The sequence below is a fragment of the Stegodyphus dumicola genome, chromosome 5, assembly GCF_044657685.1.
Source record: "Stegodyphus dumicola isolate Sdum_Otavi_A_Nest chromosome 5, ASM4465768v1".
Taxonomy (NCBI): domain Eukaryota; kingdom Metazoa; phylum Arthropoda; class Arachnida; order Araneae; family Eresidae; genus Stegodyphus; species Stegodyphus dumicola.
In genome coordinates this window covers 78,334,493-78,354,756 of record NC_140772.1, presented here as the reverse complement: position 1 = coordinate 78,354,756, position 20,264 = coordinate 78,334,493, and the positions used below count along the sequence as shown (strand labels likewise).

General features: G+C 31.5%; 1 protein-coding gene across 1 annotated transcript in view; it reads right to left on the bottom strand.

Moving 5' to 3' along the window:
- The window catches only part of LOC118192543 (neural cell adhesion molecule 1-like), a 332,149-nt gene that overhangs the window by 59,575 nt on the left and 252,310 nt on the right, over window positions 1-20,264 (bottom strand). Inside the window, exon 11 of the mRNA XM_085817818.1 lies at window positions 18,550-18,644. Within this exon, the coding sequence (XP_085673944.1) occupies window positions 18,550-18,644 (95 nt within the window). The remainder of the gene's footprint in view (window positions 1-18,549; window positions 18,645-20,264) is intronic.

Below are 20,264 nucleotides of genomic sequence, written 5' to 3'. Positions count from 1 at the left end.
GGCTCTATTTAACTGCAACTTTGTATGACTTCCAGCAATTTCGAGAAACCACAGGTACTGACAATTTCTTGGCAATTATTAAGTTTCGTAAATAAAGTGGACTAAAGATAGGAACTTCGCATAATTTTTACCTTGAGCTGATAAAATCTGAAAATTCTACTTTAATAAATTATGTTCATATATTTGTTATCAAATACATAGCCATATCTATAATGTTAGATAATATAATTATATTTAGCCTTCTCCTCATTCCTATTAAATCCACACAGAAATGAAATAAATTGTTTTTGCTTAGAAATCTCGAGTTTTATGCTAGTTAACTAGAAAAATTCACATACTAAACTGTCTACTTTAATTAACTTGATGGTGCTGCAAATAGCACAAATAGTCATTGTTAATTCATCAAGTGATTTTTAAGGTCAATTAAAAAGTGAAATTCATATATAAGGAAACGTAAATCTGTGGATATAATTTTCTGCAGTTGTTTCAACATTCCTAACGTGATCCCATTATATGTAACAGTTTGAAAAATCAGATTAGAGGAGGAGAGGCATGAAGATTTAGAAAGCAGAAAAAGAGTTGAAACATTTTCCATACCCCATGGTTATTCAGAATATTGAACATATGGATATTCATTCAACCCAGTCATGTTGTGTGTTGCTTCTCTGATTGATGTTTTTTAGGAATTTCCAACAGAGAAAGCTTCATTTCGTTAAAGTGGATGCATCTGTTTACGAATTTTCCAAAATTGTTACATCGACCTCTAAAAATCTGCATTCGTTGAACGAATTTTCTCTGCATTTTAAGATGATAAATACTACTAAAGAATAATTATGCGGTATAAAACATAAGATATATTGATTCTTAATGTTAATCAGGAAACATACAAGGCAGAGTAATTTCTGGTTTTTCAAAAAGTCGATAGTTTAAATCCGTACGAGTAAAATTAATAAACGGGGCAAATATAATTTGTGCGCCAAATTTAATATTTATGTTTGGAAACTTTCATCTTTTCACCAGAACTGCATTAAGCACTTTTTCCATTTAAAATTTTGCAGAACGTCTGTAAATAATCAAACTTACACAGTTACTAAGTGTGAAATGAGCTGAACTCTACCTGTAGTTCTTAAATATCACATAAATTTATACCAATTCTTTCCTTAAATCGTTTAAGTTAAATACATATGAAATAAGAGTGATGTCTAAAAATATTAATTTTGTGAAGGATTCTAGGTAAAAAAAAAATTGTACAATTTTTGTTTTCCCCCCGCTATGCATTCCTCTCAAAGTCTATATCAATTTATCTGCACCGAAAAAGTTCTAACCGAACCTCCTTAATAAATAAAAATGAGAAGACGAAACAAAATTGATTTTTCACAATATCTGAAAGATAGGAGCAAAAGCTAAAGAATATTTCATTAAATTTAAAGATGGAAACGAATTACGTTCGTCACTTTCTTGCACGATTTTGATAGGAATTTAGATTGAACAAGCTTTCTTTTGATTTAGGCTTTTAATCGCCCAGAACTAAAAGGAGCTCAAATAATTTTCATCGAACTTTTGCTCGAACGCCAAATTTCTGTTCTACGCTGAGTAGTCATTCAAATCGCATTCCAAATTCTTTCTTACCTTTCGAGCAAACGATTTCAAAGTCATTTAACCCTCAGTTCAAATACCGTGAACTCATTTCTTTCCCCCTCCTCGCCAACACCACAGGAAGCCGAAGATTCTAAAGAATTTTAAAATATCGTAATCGAAAATCGATGCACCAGAGGGAACTCCTTGCCAACTTTCTTATTAAGGAGAAGCTTTCTGCAAAGAATATATAATTATTGGAAACTGCAAGAGATGTGTTAAGGATCTTCCATTGCTGTGGTTTGTTACCTGCTTGTACCTTCTTCTCTTCTCCATCAGTCAAGAAATAAACACACTGTTGCCACCGTAAAAGAGTTAACAATACGTTTTGAAAATGATATCGAAAAGCGTTATTCGTAGCAAGAGCAAAGAATACGGATAGATTATTCTCTTTGTAAATTTGTTGATTTTAGAAGAATTTCTAGTATTCGTTTAAATGCACCTCGAGATGTTTACCCAAGGGAAAGTAGGAAGACTACTCGCTCAATTCTTCGATTTTCGTTTCAGTTGAGAATAACAAAGATAAACTTTCCATTCAAAAGCAGAAATATTCAGCAAAAGAGAGTAATATTTATGGCCATGTGGACTCACATTTATGATATTTGCATTTATATGTTCAGACAAACAATTAAATTAGTAAACAATTTCTGAACGTTTGAACATCGATACAGAAAATCGAGTAAGGAAAATGAACACGTTTCTTTTCCTTTTTATCTAAGACAAAAAAAAGGATAATAATTTTTCTTCAAATTCCTCTTTGAGAATTAATGCGAAGCTCCTAGCTCTTCCATATTAAGTAAGTCTTTTAAATATATAAAATTTGCAGCCATTATAATATTAAATAAACTCGGAGGAGTCTTAGTAACGCTTAGAAGCTTATCAGGTTCTGTGTTCCGCCTTACTTGCTTTGGGAACATGCAAAGACCTGACTCGGAACAGGGAGCTTTCTAAAGCTATGTTCAATAAATGTGGAAGTAGACAATACACACAAGAAGGGTATACGAAACCCTTTATTTTTCACTCTTTACAATGACTTCCGGACTTCGGAATACAGAGACCAACCACTTGTGGTCTGAACGAAGAATATAAAAATATTAACTAAACTCTAACTTAACTTTGGAATAATAAACAAGGGCCTACGTGGAAGATTGGCCGTATATTAACAGGAAGCCGTATGTAGTACAGAGAACTGTTAACACTACAATACGTTTAAAATTATTAAGAGGATTAAACCTCTGGCCTGGAAGGCAACCAGCAACCGAGTGAAACTACTATGGCAAGCGGCCTGCTTCTACTAACTCCTTCCTCTCTCTTGCTTGGCAAAAAGCCACAACTTAAGTACTTGGCGTTCGCCAGACAAATTTGCATAAATAAGTTAAAGCTTTTAATTCTGGCCAGAAGTAGAAAATAAGAAGTGATAGTAAAGATTTAAAATAAAATAAACGTTAGCAAAACTTAAGATCCTTACAAGCTTAAATCTGAAAGTTAAAGCAAAATAGTAGACTTGGAACTTTTTAAATATTCGTATTTCTATATAACTATGAACCATTAAATGGGGAATCTTATTTGTGTTTAGTATCAAGATTCGAGGAATCTAATGCGTCTCTGCTTTTAGTACTTCTCATTCAGTTAGAGCGTTTTGAAACCTGTTGCATATTTGTGGGTGTGTACAGATTCTTCTCTTTTAAATTGCTACATATAATATTTAAAATGTGTTTTATGACCAGAAAGAAGAAATTATTTCCATTCTGAATAAATTCAAAAAAGTGCCAATTGCATTTTAAAATATTCAAGGAAAATAACTGATTACTATATGACATAATATTAAAAAAATTAAGTTGTTTAATATGATTTTGACTAAGAACTGAAATTTAAAGCAATTAATTTTAAGTACTCAATAGTTAAACGTAATAAATTTAGCACGATTAATTTTCACGCTAGAACATATTGTTGAAGAAATTAATAAGCACCCAGATGAGCTTTTTTTTACATTCTCATAGAGATTCTGTTTTCAAAACACTTATTGCAGAGAGATTAGAATTTAAAAAAAAATATGCAGAAATGTAGTTATTATTAGTAGAAAATATTATTAGCTGGCTTTACAGATATGATGGTCTTACATCTCCTAAGTTGTTTACAAAAGAAGAAAGAAACTTGTTCATTTGAAGACTTTTCACACACAGGTTTGACACACTGAAATTGCTAAATCCAAGAAAGCTAAGTAATTGACTAAAGTGTCCTACTTTGAGGTAAAACTAGTCAAATATGCCATTTATCTCAATTTTGAATGGACTTGCCCCTGTATCCTGTATTTAAGACCAGAATAAAATAATATGTGATAAGATTTCTTAATACATTTCATTAACGTTTAGTACATTAAGACACATGGTTTTTCTAGACGCTATTCTCAAGGGAAGACATCATATTGTATTCGAGCCAGTTTTATTTCTTCCGCCTTCTTAGCATGCCTTAGTGGTGTAGTGGTCAGTACACTCGGCGCGTATTCGAGAGGTCCGTGGTTCGAGTCTGGTGAGGGCACTGCTCATTTTTCATGACTCCTGCTGCGAAAAATTCTAATGACTACAAGTTCAGTTATATGTTATATTATTATTGCAGATTTCAACGTCATACTAAGTAGAGTTGTTAACGATAAAATGATCATGGGAACAGGCGACCGCTAATCACGCTGAATGTTCAAAATAAAATGATCATGTGGTCACACGGCGTGATTAACGGACGTCTGAATTCTTTTCTCCGCAGGTCTTGCGGCAAATGTTTATGAAGTTATTCATTCAGATTAAAAAATATAATATTAGTCCACATAAAAGATTAAGCAAAGTTCTTAGATTTACGTTGATTCCATAGAATCATTGTAGGTATTAAGATCGAATTTGTTATCGAATCCTTATTTTTAAAAGAGATAAATGATTCTGTTCATGAATTCTGTGAAATATTTACCTAAAATATTTTGCTCTTTCAAGATGAGGAATTGCATTTCTAGAAGACGAATGATGTCTGTTCTGGTAACTCGACAAATACAAATGCATTTTTAGTAGAACCGCTCCGTCGATCCGGGCGTGAGTCGTATAGGAATCGCTTATATAGTATAGGATCAGTTATATAGGCTTAATTTTTATTTTAGGATGCAACTATCTCACATATATTTAAACCTTTATTTTTACCTATTATTACAGGCCATTATTAATTAGAAAACAAAACGAGTTGTTCTTTCTCTATACTTGTTTGAAAATTTAACTACTAAATAGGTAAATATATGGATTTACGTGAGATAAAATATGAACCCACAATAAGCAATCGAATAATGCAATATTTCATTTTGCATTGGATTCACATAAACGTAGTAAATTTTAATGTCTCAGCTACTTTTGATTACCACAAAAAATTCATATTTTTTATCAAAATAGGAAATAGTTATTTTCTTATGTTATCTTAGAGAAAGTAAAAAAAAAACCCTTTGAATTATTAAAGGAAAATTAGTCACTCTCTACTAATACGGAAAGAAACATCAGTCAAGAAATGAGCAGCAAATAAAATATCAGAAGTCTGTTGAAATGGGAAGGTGCTTATTACTGCAAAATCCAACAGCCGCTGATCGTAGATTTGTCAATACAGCTAACAACCCCAAGGATCATGATCTAATGTCTAGACGATATTGTCTAGTTTGTAGATGAGAGTTCATCTCTGATCCTCAGTGACATTGATTTTACTTTATCTAACTGTATCCACCCATTTTCCTATTCACTAAAACAGGTAGTTTTCTTTTTCCTTTTCTGAAAGAAAAAATGGAAAGCCTTGTCGATTATGAACTTAGTTCAAATGTAATGTTTATATTTGTTTTCAATAAACGTTATTTTTGCAAGTTTTTTGATTAAGAAGTAACGTGAAAGCAGTTACTGTTACCCTAATATTAGTGTGTATATTAAGTGTATGATTTTTTAAACTTACCAGTTTTATTTCATTAAGTTTATTTTCTTTTTTATATAAATCAATAAGTATATTGCTTCGTGAAGGATCATATTTTTTGAAGTAATGATGGCAAATCAGTAAAATCGACGATGCATCGGTAAGCTGCTTGCCCTTTTGTTTGAATCCTTACGAATACGTTTCGCTTTCAATATATAAGAACATATTTAGGATTTCATTTTTCATTTAGGATATATGAGCAATGTAAAAATAGCGAAGTATATATGTATCCAAATGTAAACGGGTGTTAAACCGAAAGACAGCATTACAGGTAGCTTGACGTTTCCCATGAAAATACCTGAAACTGAAGTCTGGAAGTATAGTGTTAAACTATGAGCCTTGAAAATAGTCCATTAGCTTTACTATTTGTTTAATAGGCATGAGTAATGAATATATTCTATTACCGGTTTGACGCTTTCGAGTGACATTAAAGTCACTAAACATAAAAATTATCACATCTTAATGAAAGCGTCATATCACATCCTAAAGAAAACACACAGCGTCATATCACATCCGAATGAAAGAAAACAATATCGTCACATTCTAATGAAATGCATGTGCTACTCAAGCAACCATTCAATAGATTATACAACATAAATAGCACTCCATAGGGTTTGACAATGGTATATCATACCACTTCAAATATTATAGCTTTATACAAAAAAATTCATAGGAGAGTGCCCTCTTCATATCGTGAGGTTTTAGCAAACGCTGGACTACTCGGATGAATCATGTTTCCAGCTGGATTTTACAAACTAAGCACACTGAATGTCGATTAAATGTGCACATTGATGGTAATCGTGATAATGGACGCGGTATATTTAGTGGGTGTATGCAAACCTCGTGAGCGAAATGGGATTTTTTCTTGATGGAACACATAGATGCATATCATATTGAAGATCATTTGGACCCCTGTATGAGCATTATGTTTCTCTGATATTATGTTCATGCTAGGAGGATAACGCAATGTTTGTTACGCTCATGTATTGCAGATTTGGCTCTCTGAATCATCTACTGTCTTTGGGGTACTTCGCTGACTCATGATATTGCCGAAATTAAACCTTATTCAGCACTTTAAATCACTATGCAGCTATCATTAAATGCTTTACAGTGACATTAAATTAAACATTATTGTATTCTGTAGCAGACACAGAACATTCTTTGAACAGATTAAAAGATAGGAGCCGTCTGGTATAAAACATTCAATCTTGCAAATTGTTTTAAACGCAGTAGGAAAATTAAATGAAAGCATTTTAATTCACTGGCAGGAGTACTTTGTAATAAATGCTAGAATTACCATTATCTAGCATATGATTATTTATTTTAATTAATTAATTAATAATTTATTTAATCATTTGGAAGTTAATAGCAATTACTAATTTGTAATCAAAATTAATACAGGTTGCATGCCAAGACTGATTATAGTTAATACTGGTATTTTAAATAGACAATGCCATTTCTTTATTCCCACAAAATAAGCAAGAATTAACAGTACGCTTATAGCTATATGCTACCTTAAAATAGGCTTTTTGAGGTCGTAGTGATTCGTGCCGCATTTAAGATCTTAATGCTTGTCGCCATCATCGCTAAGAATCGCTATGGGGTTTTTAACAAATTAGAGTACTCTGTCTACAACAATAGTTACTATGATACTACAACAATAGTTATCAAAATAAATCTCAGATAATAGGAGATTTACCTTCTTCAAGAGTTAACTCAAAGTAAAGCTTTTTTCGTGTAGGAGTTGATTTTGCAGAACCATTTAACGTCAACGATCGTTCTGGTAGAGGAGTTAAAATCTTTAAATATTAAGTACGTCTATTTATTTGCTTTAATACTAGAGCAAAACATTTATAATTAGTTGGGGATCTTTCAACAAAATAATTCTTTGCGATACTTAAAAGGTTTATAGCCCGTAGAGACAAACCGTCTGAAATTCACAGGGATTGTGCAACGAACTCTATAGGAACCAATAAAGAATTAAAGAAAGCTTTTTTGTACTGTTCAACACGATTAACAGTTTCGAGGCTCTACTTCTTTAGAGAATATTAAGTGGTTATTTAATCCACCCTCTTCACCTCATTTTTTAGGACTTTTAGAAGTTGTGATCAAGTCCATGAAACGTCACCTAAAAAGATATTTAGGAACACTTATTTTAGCATACGAGGAATGTTTGACATTAATAACCCAAACTGAATCCTGTCTTAATTCTAGGCCTTTGGTACCAGGTTCAAGTGATTGCAATGATCTGGAGGCTATAACGCCAGAACACTTCGGCTAAGCGCTCTTCCAGAATCTAACCAAATTCAAGAAACCCGAGTTTCAGTGATCGGTGAAAATATCTTACAAAGGCTGTTTCAACACTTCTGGAAGCGATGGAGTAGTGAGTATTTATCTAAGTTGCAGCAGAGACCTAAGTGGTGAAAAGTTATAGCAAGATCTGAAAGTTGGCGTCCTCGTTAAGAACGAGAATCTACCTCCGCTACGTTGGAAATTACTAGAATTGTTAAAATATATCCTGGTCTGGATGACAGAGTCCGAGTGGTGAGTTAACGCACGTCCAATTGACCTATAGCAAAGCTATGTCCTATAGCAAAGCTATAGAGACCTATAGCAAAGTTATGTCCTTTGTCATTTATTTCTTGATATTAGAGACTTTATTTTCTTATATTTTCAGATCGATTCAGTTTTGATAACTTATAGCTTATTGTTTAAATCGCCTTGAGACTTCAAGTCCAAGGCAGTTTGAACTCCCTTTGACTGTCCTTGGGGCTGCCGGTATGTTTATTGTTATGCAATTTGTATTTCTAGTCGTTGAGCTGAGGAGCGGCGCAGACGCAAATTTTTTAAGGTTTATAAGTGTGCGTTTGGAGCTCCAAGGAGGCTTAGAGTTGCTGGATTTCCAACGATACAAAGGTTCTTTCAGATGCAACTTAGAAGCAAGAGGGTTGCCGTATTCTTGAGTCGCCGTTCCTGAGCCAACATGGTGTTTGAAAAGCCAATAAAGACATTCGGTCAAGATTATCAATCTGAAGTTCTTTGAGTTCTGCTGAAGGTAATCACGAGTCAATATACAGTCCAGTATTCATTAACAATGGAACATGCAAAATGCCTATGATCAAAATCATATTTTAATTTTTATTTAAATTCCTTCCATATGTTTCACAGCACTCAAGGTAATCCATGAGTTTTGGACTGAAGTCTCTACTACACAGTTTCCAAAATATGAGTCTAAAACGTTAACGTGTGGAAGATGTCAAAATGGCTATTTTAAAAATGTCATAATACACTCCTACTCAGAAGTCATGCCGTAAACTATTTCTAGGCTATATTTGAATGCAGATCAGATAATAACTGATGGAATACTTTCATACTTTTATATTTTTTGATAATAATTTAAGCCCTCACTTTGGATTTGCTAATTAGATAATTAAATTTTTTTAAAATTTTAAATAAACTAAATATTATTACACTTTAAAATTACGCAATTGTAAATATAAAATCTGAGAACAAAATGATTTAATGGGTATTAAGTTTACTATTCCTTAATTTTCAGTCCTTATTTTAACTCATAATTTAAAACTGAATTTCTTGAAAATTCGAAGGTGCATTTATAGTTTTTTATTTTACTTAAAACAAAAATAAATATTCAACCTTGTAAGTATTAAATAAGAGAAAACTTCACGTTCTGCTGCCTTAATTGCTGTAAACAGAGATTTACTGACGTTATTTTACATTCATAAAAATGTTTAGAAATCGTTTAGTAAGGAATTTGTTTATTTGAATATGAATTACTTAAGGGATTAAATTATTGATAAATTCTAATTATCCACAAGAAGAGATTAAATTAGAAGTTTAAAATAAATTTTGGTTTTAAAAATCCCATAACGCTCATATTCTTCAATTTCTAGATTCCATATACATATACAACCACACACACACTTAACCTCAAGCTCAAAAGTTATAAAAAATTGAAGTTGAGGATTGAAATATCAGCTGTCATAAAAATTCAAATTTGATTTTTGGAAGGAAAAGCGTGATTCTTAGAAATTTCTCTCCGACGTTTTTCCGTTTTATTGCCTGCGTTTAAATGGTGCGTAACTGCAACTCTAACGGAAGGGTCCCATTTTCAGATAAAGCTTGGCTTTCTGAATTATATTTTATACGCAACGTGGATTTTGGATGGTCGGATGGAGACGGAATATGGAAGCTGTTTAGTATGTAGTGAGGCGATTTCTATAAGGCGTTTTCAATGTTATAATACTTATGCAGGTCCAAGAATACGAGTTACGCGTCTAGAAAAGACTTTTTAAAGACAGAAAAGACTTCAATAAATGCCATTGGATAGGCTTATAATTCATTAATAATGGACATTTTTAATATGATGCAGCAATTCTTATTATAGACTTACTTGTATATCATATTTTGCTGTATTATGCGATTGTATCATATTCAAGAGAAAATCTGAAATTAAATTAAAGAGAAAAATTAGCAGAACTTGAATTAAAGTGAATGTCTAAATTCCTTACCTTTATTATGCACATGAGAGATGGACATCGGATTGATAAAATTGGGTACGTCATAAATTATATTGGGGAACCATAAGACTTATTTCATTGAGCGCAGTATATTTGTTCAATATCGATTTAGAAAATATAGTAAAACTTTAATTATCGACGTATATCACTTTCATGGCATTATATAATGCCAATTAAATTCAAGTAAATACAGTTGAAACTGTGAGCAGGGTGTCTGCAGACAGCATAAATTTATAAAATATTTATGAAGTTTGCACGTATTTTATAAGATTTTATTTAGAAGGAATATAATTAATTATTTACGATATAATATCATATTTTAAGGAAATGTACCTAAAGTTTGATCTGAGCAAATTTCTTTTAGTCTTCAACTGAGATTCTTTGATCGCAAAAGTGTTTAATAATATATGATTTTATAATTGGCATATGCTTGCCTAATCGCCTTTGTATCCAAAAGTATTATTGCGTTCTACGGGCTCCGAGATTTGGAGTAACTGATGACAATAATTGAAGAATCAAAGCACAATTCATTGGCCAGTATTATACAGGACAGTTTCAGAGATACGTTTACAGTCGTCAAGAAACTACGATAAACACACTGAAACAGCCAGCAACACAGCCTTCAGGCTAAAACGAGGAAGACACCTTCACGGCAAAGCACTAATGTACAGCTCCTGACTCGATTCTGTCGTTCTCGAGCTAATCTCTGAACTCAACGACTCTTCGACTCTGCTCAATACTCTTCACAATAAACTGCTAATTCGCGTACAGACAGGGGTTTATATAGCTTTCGATCTGCCTTGGAGAACATTCTGGGGAGAATCGGTAAGAATTCGTTCTAGAATGTTCTCGCTCCGTCTACGGCATATCGCTAATTTTTCGCCAAACGGGTAATTTCGCTTCAAATATGGCAACCCAGCCTTTCCTTGTTACTTTCTGGCAACCCTAAACCCGCTTTGCGAGAAAGCGATCTTACCGCAGCTGGGCATTTCGTAACAGTATCTTTACATGCAAATTACACGAACATATGTATGAAATAATTAAATGAAGCTTTATCCAATCCAGTTTGATCAACCTATTTGTGAAGTGCAAGTAGCACCCAACAAAAAAGTGTCTTATAAAAAATTTGTAACACGTAAATAACGACATTATCAAAACATACATTTGCACAAAGTGAGTTTCACGCCTAATTTCCAGAATTAAATTTAGTGTTTATTTAGTGAAACTTATTGCCTCGAATTCAGCATTTGGAAGAATCATTTACATGGGGAGTTGTAGGAAGGACATTCAGAAGCAGGACAGATAATAATGGAAATCAACATTTGATTGAATGTTTACGTTACATACAGACTCTGCATTGTGCAACAATTTACAGGCTCTGAAACTGTTGCCAGAAAATGGAAATAATATAACAGGAAATGGAAATAATATCATTCCTTAAGCATATCCTAGTGTTATACTCAAAAACAACAACGCACGAACACATGTTGCCCGAAATGTCTTCATAGCACTATAGATAAAATTTCATGCCTAACATACCCATTCAAAGAACAAGCCGTCGACTGAGCATATACAGAATATGGTTTCTCAGAAAACGGTTCACTTACCTCTTCCAACAGTTCCACTAAATTGTAGACTTGGATCGAAGCAGCCTAGCAAACAATACTGCAAAAATCTATACAGCGTCTTTCTGGCAAGACATGAGGAAACTCTGTTATTGCCTTTTGTGAAGGCTTCAAAAATTATGATTTTGAACCAGGAATGCAGCTGTGTATTAGTATAGCTTCATCCTTTATTGGTATTAGCAGTAATAATAAGTGACATAAATTTTCTTTTAATCTGATATTTTTTTTTTCAAAATACTTTCACAGTCATAAATATATTTTATGAACAAAATATATAAATGCATACGAAAATATTTGGGGAATATATTGGGGGGCGCGTTTCAAAATGTGTTGGTATAGGTAAACAAATTTAACATCATAAATACCTTTAGAAATAATAGTGAATAAAATGCATAATTAATTTTCCATAATTGTATTTTATTACATAAATGTAAATTTCCTCTAGACGTATAAAGACATGTAATGTTTTTCAATTGCCCTGCTACAACTACATAAATTAATGCTACAAATACATAAACTTAATTTTTGATGTACAATATTTCATATGATTCATTTGGATAGATTATCTAGAACGAACAAAAATATTATTACTTTTCAGGATCTTCATTAATTAGTAAGATCGATATAAAGAAAATAGTTAATTCCCATCGTGTTTACTCTGACACAATAAAATTTCGAAATCGAAAATTTCTTACTTTGTCAAAGAATCCCGTCAGTGTTTTATTAATGAATTATATATTTACTGAGTATCCTGAATGCGAATGATTTTAAATTCGAGCTTTTTATTTTCTTTAGCACAGAACACTGAAACCAGCATGAGGTTGACACAAAAACTTGGAATCTTGGAAATACATATATTTCTACATGATTTGAGTTTTCAAGTCGCTTTTGAATTTTGCACTTTTACTTCAGTTAGATATAGGCAATCATAACTTTGTTCTAATAATTATTCTACTTAAATGCAATAAATTCCACGTTTCTGCTGAGGTTAACAATTTAGCTTTAAAATGCAAATTTAAAGTTTTAATTAAAATAAATTTAATTACTAACGAAAAGAAGAATCGTTTATCTAAGAAGTTAAATCATTAAAATGTTTAAATGTAAAGGTAACAGTTGAAGCAGTAAGGAATTATATTTGACTTAAAAGGAAAAAAGCAACCTGAGAACGTCCGACTGCAAAGTTTAGCATTAAAAATAGAAATAAATTAATGAAGTATCTAAAACAATTGAAAATAACGATTCATTTTATCTCAAAATGTCCTCCACTAAAGCATTCGTTGTCTCACAGTGATAACTGATGTGTTTGTCATGAACCAGTCTCTGAATAACATTGTCAAAATAAATTTCAGTTTTAAAAAGCTCCGGTATTTGTTTCAACATTTCATTTTCGATCGTATAGATCTTCTCGATGCTTCGCGAAATTGAACGTTATGTCATATTTCCTTTTTTAAAAGACATTTGTAATGTCGGCTCTATAAAATGATGATAAGAAGTTCAGATAAAGTGACTTTTTAATTTATCTACTTAGCACTTTTAACATACTGATTTACAGCTCAAAACTGCACTTTTATAATAACTCTCGTTAAATGAAATATTTTAACATGATATTAAAATCTCTTTTTCTTATAATTATTAGGGAAAAGATAAATCGATCTTTTAACGGAATAATTGGAAATGTTCTTTTACTAAAATAATATCGTACGTGAAAAAAAACCGTACTTCTGCGGCCTGCCGAGTCTTATTACAAACAACAGTCGAAATCTTATAGTTGTAGTTTTATGTGGATACAAGTTTTGTACATACTTTTAAACTTATTCTACTCGTAAATGTTTAAGCAAATACTATGCATATACTCAGAAAATTTTATTTGATATTCAGAAAAATTGCATCTGATATATCATTCATAAAAAGTTTTCACCTCAATATGGCCCATAACTATTTCAAGATAATATTACAAAATCATGGCAACTGGAAGGAAAGCATTGCAGTGAAACTAATGCACGTGGCTTTCTTGAATAAAATTTCAAAGCCGAATCAAATTTCAGAGCACCTCCCTGAAACGTAAATTTCTGTCATGAAGCTTAAGAATAAAATATGCATCGCATTCAAAGCAACGTGTTTCATTGCTCGGTCTTTCAGCCATTTTCTCTTTCACTCAGAAATATATTTGGGTTCCGGTATCGAATGGGATAGGTAAAGTTAGATAACGAAATTCAAAAGCAAGCATACAGTTTTAAAAATAAATTCATGTATACAAAATCCACATTTCTGTATCAAAATCAACATCTCATCGCAGGTACTCTCGCGAGAAAAAGTCTTTCATTTTTGGAATGTATTCCATAAAAGAATGATGGCGCTGTTGTAAATGGCCCGTAACTGCAACTGAGACGCGAACCGCATAAGCAAGATGGATTTTCTCCGCAGAGCTGTTTCTGTCCTAATTTCTGTCCTGTAATGCTAATATTTAGAAAACCGCATAAATAACTAAAATATTTTTTTTTTACTATATATTGAAATCACACTTATATTTAGTTAGGTTATTTTTTAGATTGCTTTTACAAAACGATTTATAAAAAACTTTTCTTGCTTTTTTATATTTTTATAAATGACAAACTATCTCATGGCTCTGCAAGTGAAATACTTTTTATTTGCTTGAAGATCGGGCTGATGTGAAGTGTAGAAAAGTCATACAATTAAGCATGGAATTAAAATGTATTGTAATTATTTAAATTTAATTATTTAAACCAAAACCTACTGTGTTTAACTGAGCTTCAATATTTATATTTCATACAGACAAGAATATAAATGAAAAATTATCTTCGTAATCCGCGGGAATTTATAAAATTAATTAGAAACTATATTTGTAATTATATTACGTGGGTTGAACAAAATCCATAAACTTCACCTGCTTTCAAACATGAGTGAGAGTTTAACGTAAATCAAATATATGATAACTAATATAATAACATCAGCTGCAGCGGCATAGTAATGCATGAAAAGAGAAAATAGGAAGAGAACTTTGCTAACAAATAACGTGTTTTAAAAATATACAGTCATTAACTACACATTATGTAAAAATGCACTTCGAAATCATGGGGAAAATTTATATTATTGACGTATGCTCATTTCACACAATATAATGTGTTCATTTTGACCAAAGATAGACGTCTGTAGTGACTACTTCCGGTTACAATCCGCTTCGTTATTAATACGCGCACGTTTTATTTACAGTGGTTACAAGCATTATTATTAGGCACATGCCTTCATCATTATTAGGCTTAACACCTTCGTTCTTCCATCAAGCTAAAATAAGTTACAGAGTACCAACAGAGACAAGACGTTCGGAGCGCCACCTAACGGCGCAAACTATCAATTTATAACAACGTCAGAGCTGTATTACTTCTAAACTGAAAGTTTCATTTAATTGAATTTATGATCATTCACAAACTTAAATGCAACAAAACATTTTGCACATCTGATACAAATAAATAATTCTTATTTTGTAGCAACATCTTTTCTCGACACATGAATCTACAAGACCTTAATCATATGTAATATATTCCGAAGAGAGCATTTCAGTTAATATCTAATAATCCACAGCCTCTTAAATCTAAATTCAGTCAATAACTAATAGACTACAGTATCTTAAATTTAATTCAAACAATTACCGAACTGAATTCCCATATAAACGTCTAAAACCTAAAATCAATGTTTACTTCAGCTTATTAAAAAAATAAATTAATTCTAGCTTTTAAATAATTTACTTCAGCTCAATAAATAATAAATAGCAAATTTATTATTAAATTAACTTCAGCTAATAAAATACAGCAAGTTAGTATGATTTTAGCAATTAATTATTACTGCAATTATAGCTTTTAAATTAATGTAGTAGTTTTAAAAACGCAATTTCAAATTGTTCCATATAAATATGTATACTTAAATTATTTTATCTTTTATTGATGACTTATTATTATCTATTTTTATTAACAATAACAGAAATATTCGCGAAATTTAAGGTTGTTATGTGACACCATATTTAAAAATAATACTTGGCACAATTAAGATGATATATATTTGGAGATTAAAACTTAAAACAATTAAACTATTTTCAAGTTACCTATTTAATTCTGCACTTCGATATAAAGGTTTTTGGCAGTTACCATAGTATAATATTCTCACTCCTAATTTCATAAAACACAGTGATTGTTACGGAAAAATAACTTCAAAAAATAATTTTAATCAAGCTAGTTTACTAAGACGTTTACATGCCTTTTCTTAAAGTTAACTATGTTAAAACATGTTCAGATAAAAAGAAATAACAGTTCTGATGACTGATTCATCATCTAATCAATAGATGTAAGATTTCCGTATAGGTATGGTAGAAATAAATAGATATGAACAAAATTATTCAATTAAGTGGTATGGAGATAAAATAACAATCAAATACGAAATTGTAAAAGAAAATATTTAATTCATTATATAGGTATTTTACTATTTCTGATCTTTAAGCTGTTGTTTTTAATTGTATAGTTACATTATGGTAAGAAAGTCCACAGACAGATGCACTTTCGCTTAAACGCGACAGACTTAATAAAGTCTCCAAAGCATTTCATGGTCACAGTCTGATTTATGTAGTCAACATTTCCATCTTAATTGCTTAGACGGATTACGAACCTCATTTGGTTATGCACATAAATATTCGATATGGATAAAGAAGTGACAGAGGGGGATCTTTTAAATTCCTTCACGGCCAAGGATGCTCTCCGTTTATCTGGAGATGAGACTAATAAATCTCATTCAATACCAGACCACCTTTCATTTAATGGTTAGTTGATTTATGCAAACCGGAGGCGAAGATTTTCTCCATGATTCACTTTTCAGGATTTCGGCTTATTCATATTAAACCAACAGTTTCAGTTCTCTTGGAGCAGACGGGTTTCGTCCGGTTCGTTGAGAAGGAAATCCTCCGTGCAGGTGAGTTAAAATTGCGTTCATTGGGAGAATTCCGGCTCAAAATTGCTCGTTAGCGTTTGAGAAGGAGGGGTTATACAGAGGATTTCGTGTATGAATGGCGTTAAGAATATTACTGCACAAAGCTTAAAATGGGCATAACTCTTCATACACTGAAAAGGATTTGAACTTCTGAAATTACATTGTTTATGAAAAGGAAAGTTGTACTTTATTGATCATATAGCACGGTTTCCGGAATCCACACAGAAGAGTTTATATGTTAATCTCGAATTTCATGGCTTTGCTAAACTTTAAAATGGTGTATAACTCATGTAATCCCTTTTGATTTAGATCTCATTTAATGCTTCCGCAGCAAAGATCCAATGTGCATCGCATGCTTTATGCGAATAAACGATTACATTAATTAAACGTGAACAGAAGTAAGCTGCTTAAGAATGTTTGATAATGTGTATATAGTTGCACGTTTTATGAAAAGAGGCTGTTCTTATAAGTTTGAATTTTTATAAAATTTAGGAATACAGGAAACTTTAAGTATTCGGAAGACAGCATTAGTCATTGTTAGGACTATTGACCAGGTAAAATCATAAATTTGCAAAGACATATATGTACATGTATAATGAAATAAACTAAATAGAAATACTCCTATCCAAAGTGCAAAATTAGTCAAAACTAGGAATTTCAATCTGAAGTCAGCATCAATTCCAATCAACTACGTAATTTAAGTAAAGATTCCAAAAAGTACAAAAATTGAAAATAAATAAATTAAAATGAATTTTTATACATAATAATTTCACTAGTACGCCGTCGGTAGAAATTTGAAACTAAACAATTGTTACTTATGGCCTAGAAAAACTGCAAAATGTTGTGTAGTGTATGAAATTTTGGAAGAAGCACGAGCAGCTTGATAGTTAAACATAATTTATTTTTGTTTGATGAATTTCTTAACACCTATCTCCTTAATTGGTAGAACTAGAAGTGCTAAATTCTCCCCTCAATTTTAGATACTTAATTACATCTTAAGAAACGGAGAATAGCTCTTTGAGGCTAAGTGGCACAGTTGCCAGCAGGAAGACGAAGTGCCGAAAATGTGATGCTTAATAGCTGCAATAGTATTTATAAGCTCGTAAAATCTGTTTTAATCATGAGCAGCGGCTGGACAAAAGATTTCGCACTGCGGTTCTGATGTATGATGTAACATCGTGCAATATGAGGCTTTCAAGAGGGCATGTATGCAATTAAAATTAAGAATTTAATGGACTATTCCCATTAAGCTTAATTTGGTGATAAATTTATATATATATATATATATATGTGTGTGTGTGTGTGTGTGTGTGTATGTGTAAGTATCCATCATCCTACTGTCTGCAAGCTATTAATCAGAATTTTATTCTTGTAATATCAATACTGAATAATGTGAAGTGTGTTCCTCATTGTGCAGGGAAAATTTAGTTGCATCTATTACCCAATATTTCTTATTTAGCACTGACAAAACGTTTTATTGACTGTGAAACATGCATACAAAATAAATAAAAAAGACATTGGAGAAACTTGTAGTGACTTTCATATTCATGCTTATTAATTAATGCTTAAAAAGAAATAAAAAGCTATTAATGCTTCTCTTTGAATTTTATAATCACATATTTCTTATAATATGCAGTCTTTCTATAAAAACTGAAGCTTTTTCGAAAGGAATTATTTTCCTTAATCTAGGATTGCTTTTCCATGTATAAAATAGCATTTATTTTTTTCTTTTCTTCTTAAAGCATGCTTAAGTTATCTATGCCTTTATCTCTTACCTGGTATTATATCTGGGCATTTATCTTCAGATTCTATAACTGTGGCCATGATTTCTCGTCGGTCGTCTGTGTCTTGCCTAAGGGGTGTCGTAGACCTAGAAAGAAATACATAAATAAATCAAGACATGTATTTTGTGTAAATAACATTCATATAAATTAATGTAAATTTTCCTTTTGGTATTGCCTTTTAAATTTTATGCTTAATTTATTCTTCAGAAGCAATTAATAAAATTATATTTTAAAGCCCTTTACCTTCCCTTTTCCATCATAGATACGCTTTCATAACAGCTATAAAAATATAAAAATGCTTACGTTTCTGTTACATACTATATGATCAAACCTCATGATATATTTTTCAATATGCGACTACAATAGATATTATAACGGATTCCACAATATCAAGCATCATAATTTGATACCTTTCATTTGATTTAGCTCATAAACATTTTACATTAAGATTTTGTATACACTTTAGTCTTAAAACAATTTAGAATTCCGAATTTCACATATTCTATAGAATAAGCATTAACTTAAAGCAATTGTCAGTTGCACGTTTAAAAGACGTTTCTGAGCCTTTCACCTTTAAAAAAATGCGCCTCATGGTATAAATATTTTGAAAATATAATGCACCGCTTTAATTGTTGTTGAAATGCAGAACATAAAGTGTTACGCTTCAATCTGTAGCTAAATAACAAGAAGTATTTTCAAACTTTTACCCATATCAAACCAAAAATGTAATTAATGCAGTAATAAAGGATGGACATACTTTTCCTCCAAGAAATATTTGTTATATTTGCTTTGAAGGCAGTTATATGTGTTTAATGCGCAGGTCTCTGTCTAAATTCTTGCACGTAGCTTCGTTTTAAAATTATGGCATGACTCAAATAATCATGCACTGTCATACTGATATTATGAACAACACTAAGCAATTACGTCAAGTATGAAATCAAAGAAAATTTCCAAGCGTAGTTAAAATATTACATCCTTCTTTCAAATTCTGTAATTGAGTCACTTATTTTGGCTTGATTTATCGTTCTTACTAAAATTTTAAGATTGTTGTCTATCTGATCTACGAATAGCTAAGATATCTTGTCCAATTTAAGATACATAATGATATTATTTAAAATATTTTGCTGTCTTGTTTTTAATAGTTCAACTATTATCCTGATGCATTGAAGGTTATGAAAAATAAAAGGTAGAGAAAACATTATTCCAGATTTACTTAATAGATGCGATTTAAATACAGATATTCATGAAATGGTCCAAAATGTTTTGAGGCTGAGAGAATTGCTTCGACTGATTTATCATAATAAGCAACTAAATTAATATTGCGAATAAACCAAATTCTTCAGACACTTCAGGCTATAAAAGATGTTTCATATACATATTTGAAAAAGTCTGTAAATGATGTTTATACGAAAACCGGCAATTAAGTATAATATTTAGTAGGGATACTACAGAGTAAAACTTCAGAAATATGGGGAACAACGGACTCTAGAAGTATGCAGGATTATGTTGTTAAGCAATGAGCAGAATATATCTCAAAAAGCGGTGAAGTTCTTTTATTTTTATTATTTTTATTAGGGGATACATGATTGTGTTCTACAATATGTTGTATGGCATTCAAGGTGTGCCAATAACGCTAGAATAAGCTGATTTAAATGAGCATGGAAATATTGTGAGCTTAGATGTGTATTCTTTTTTTCCTGTCAGAG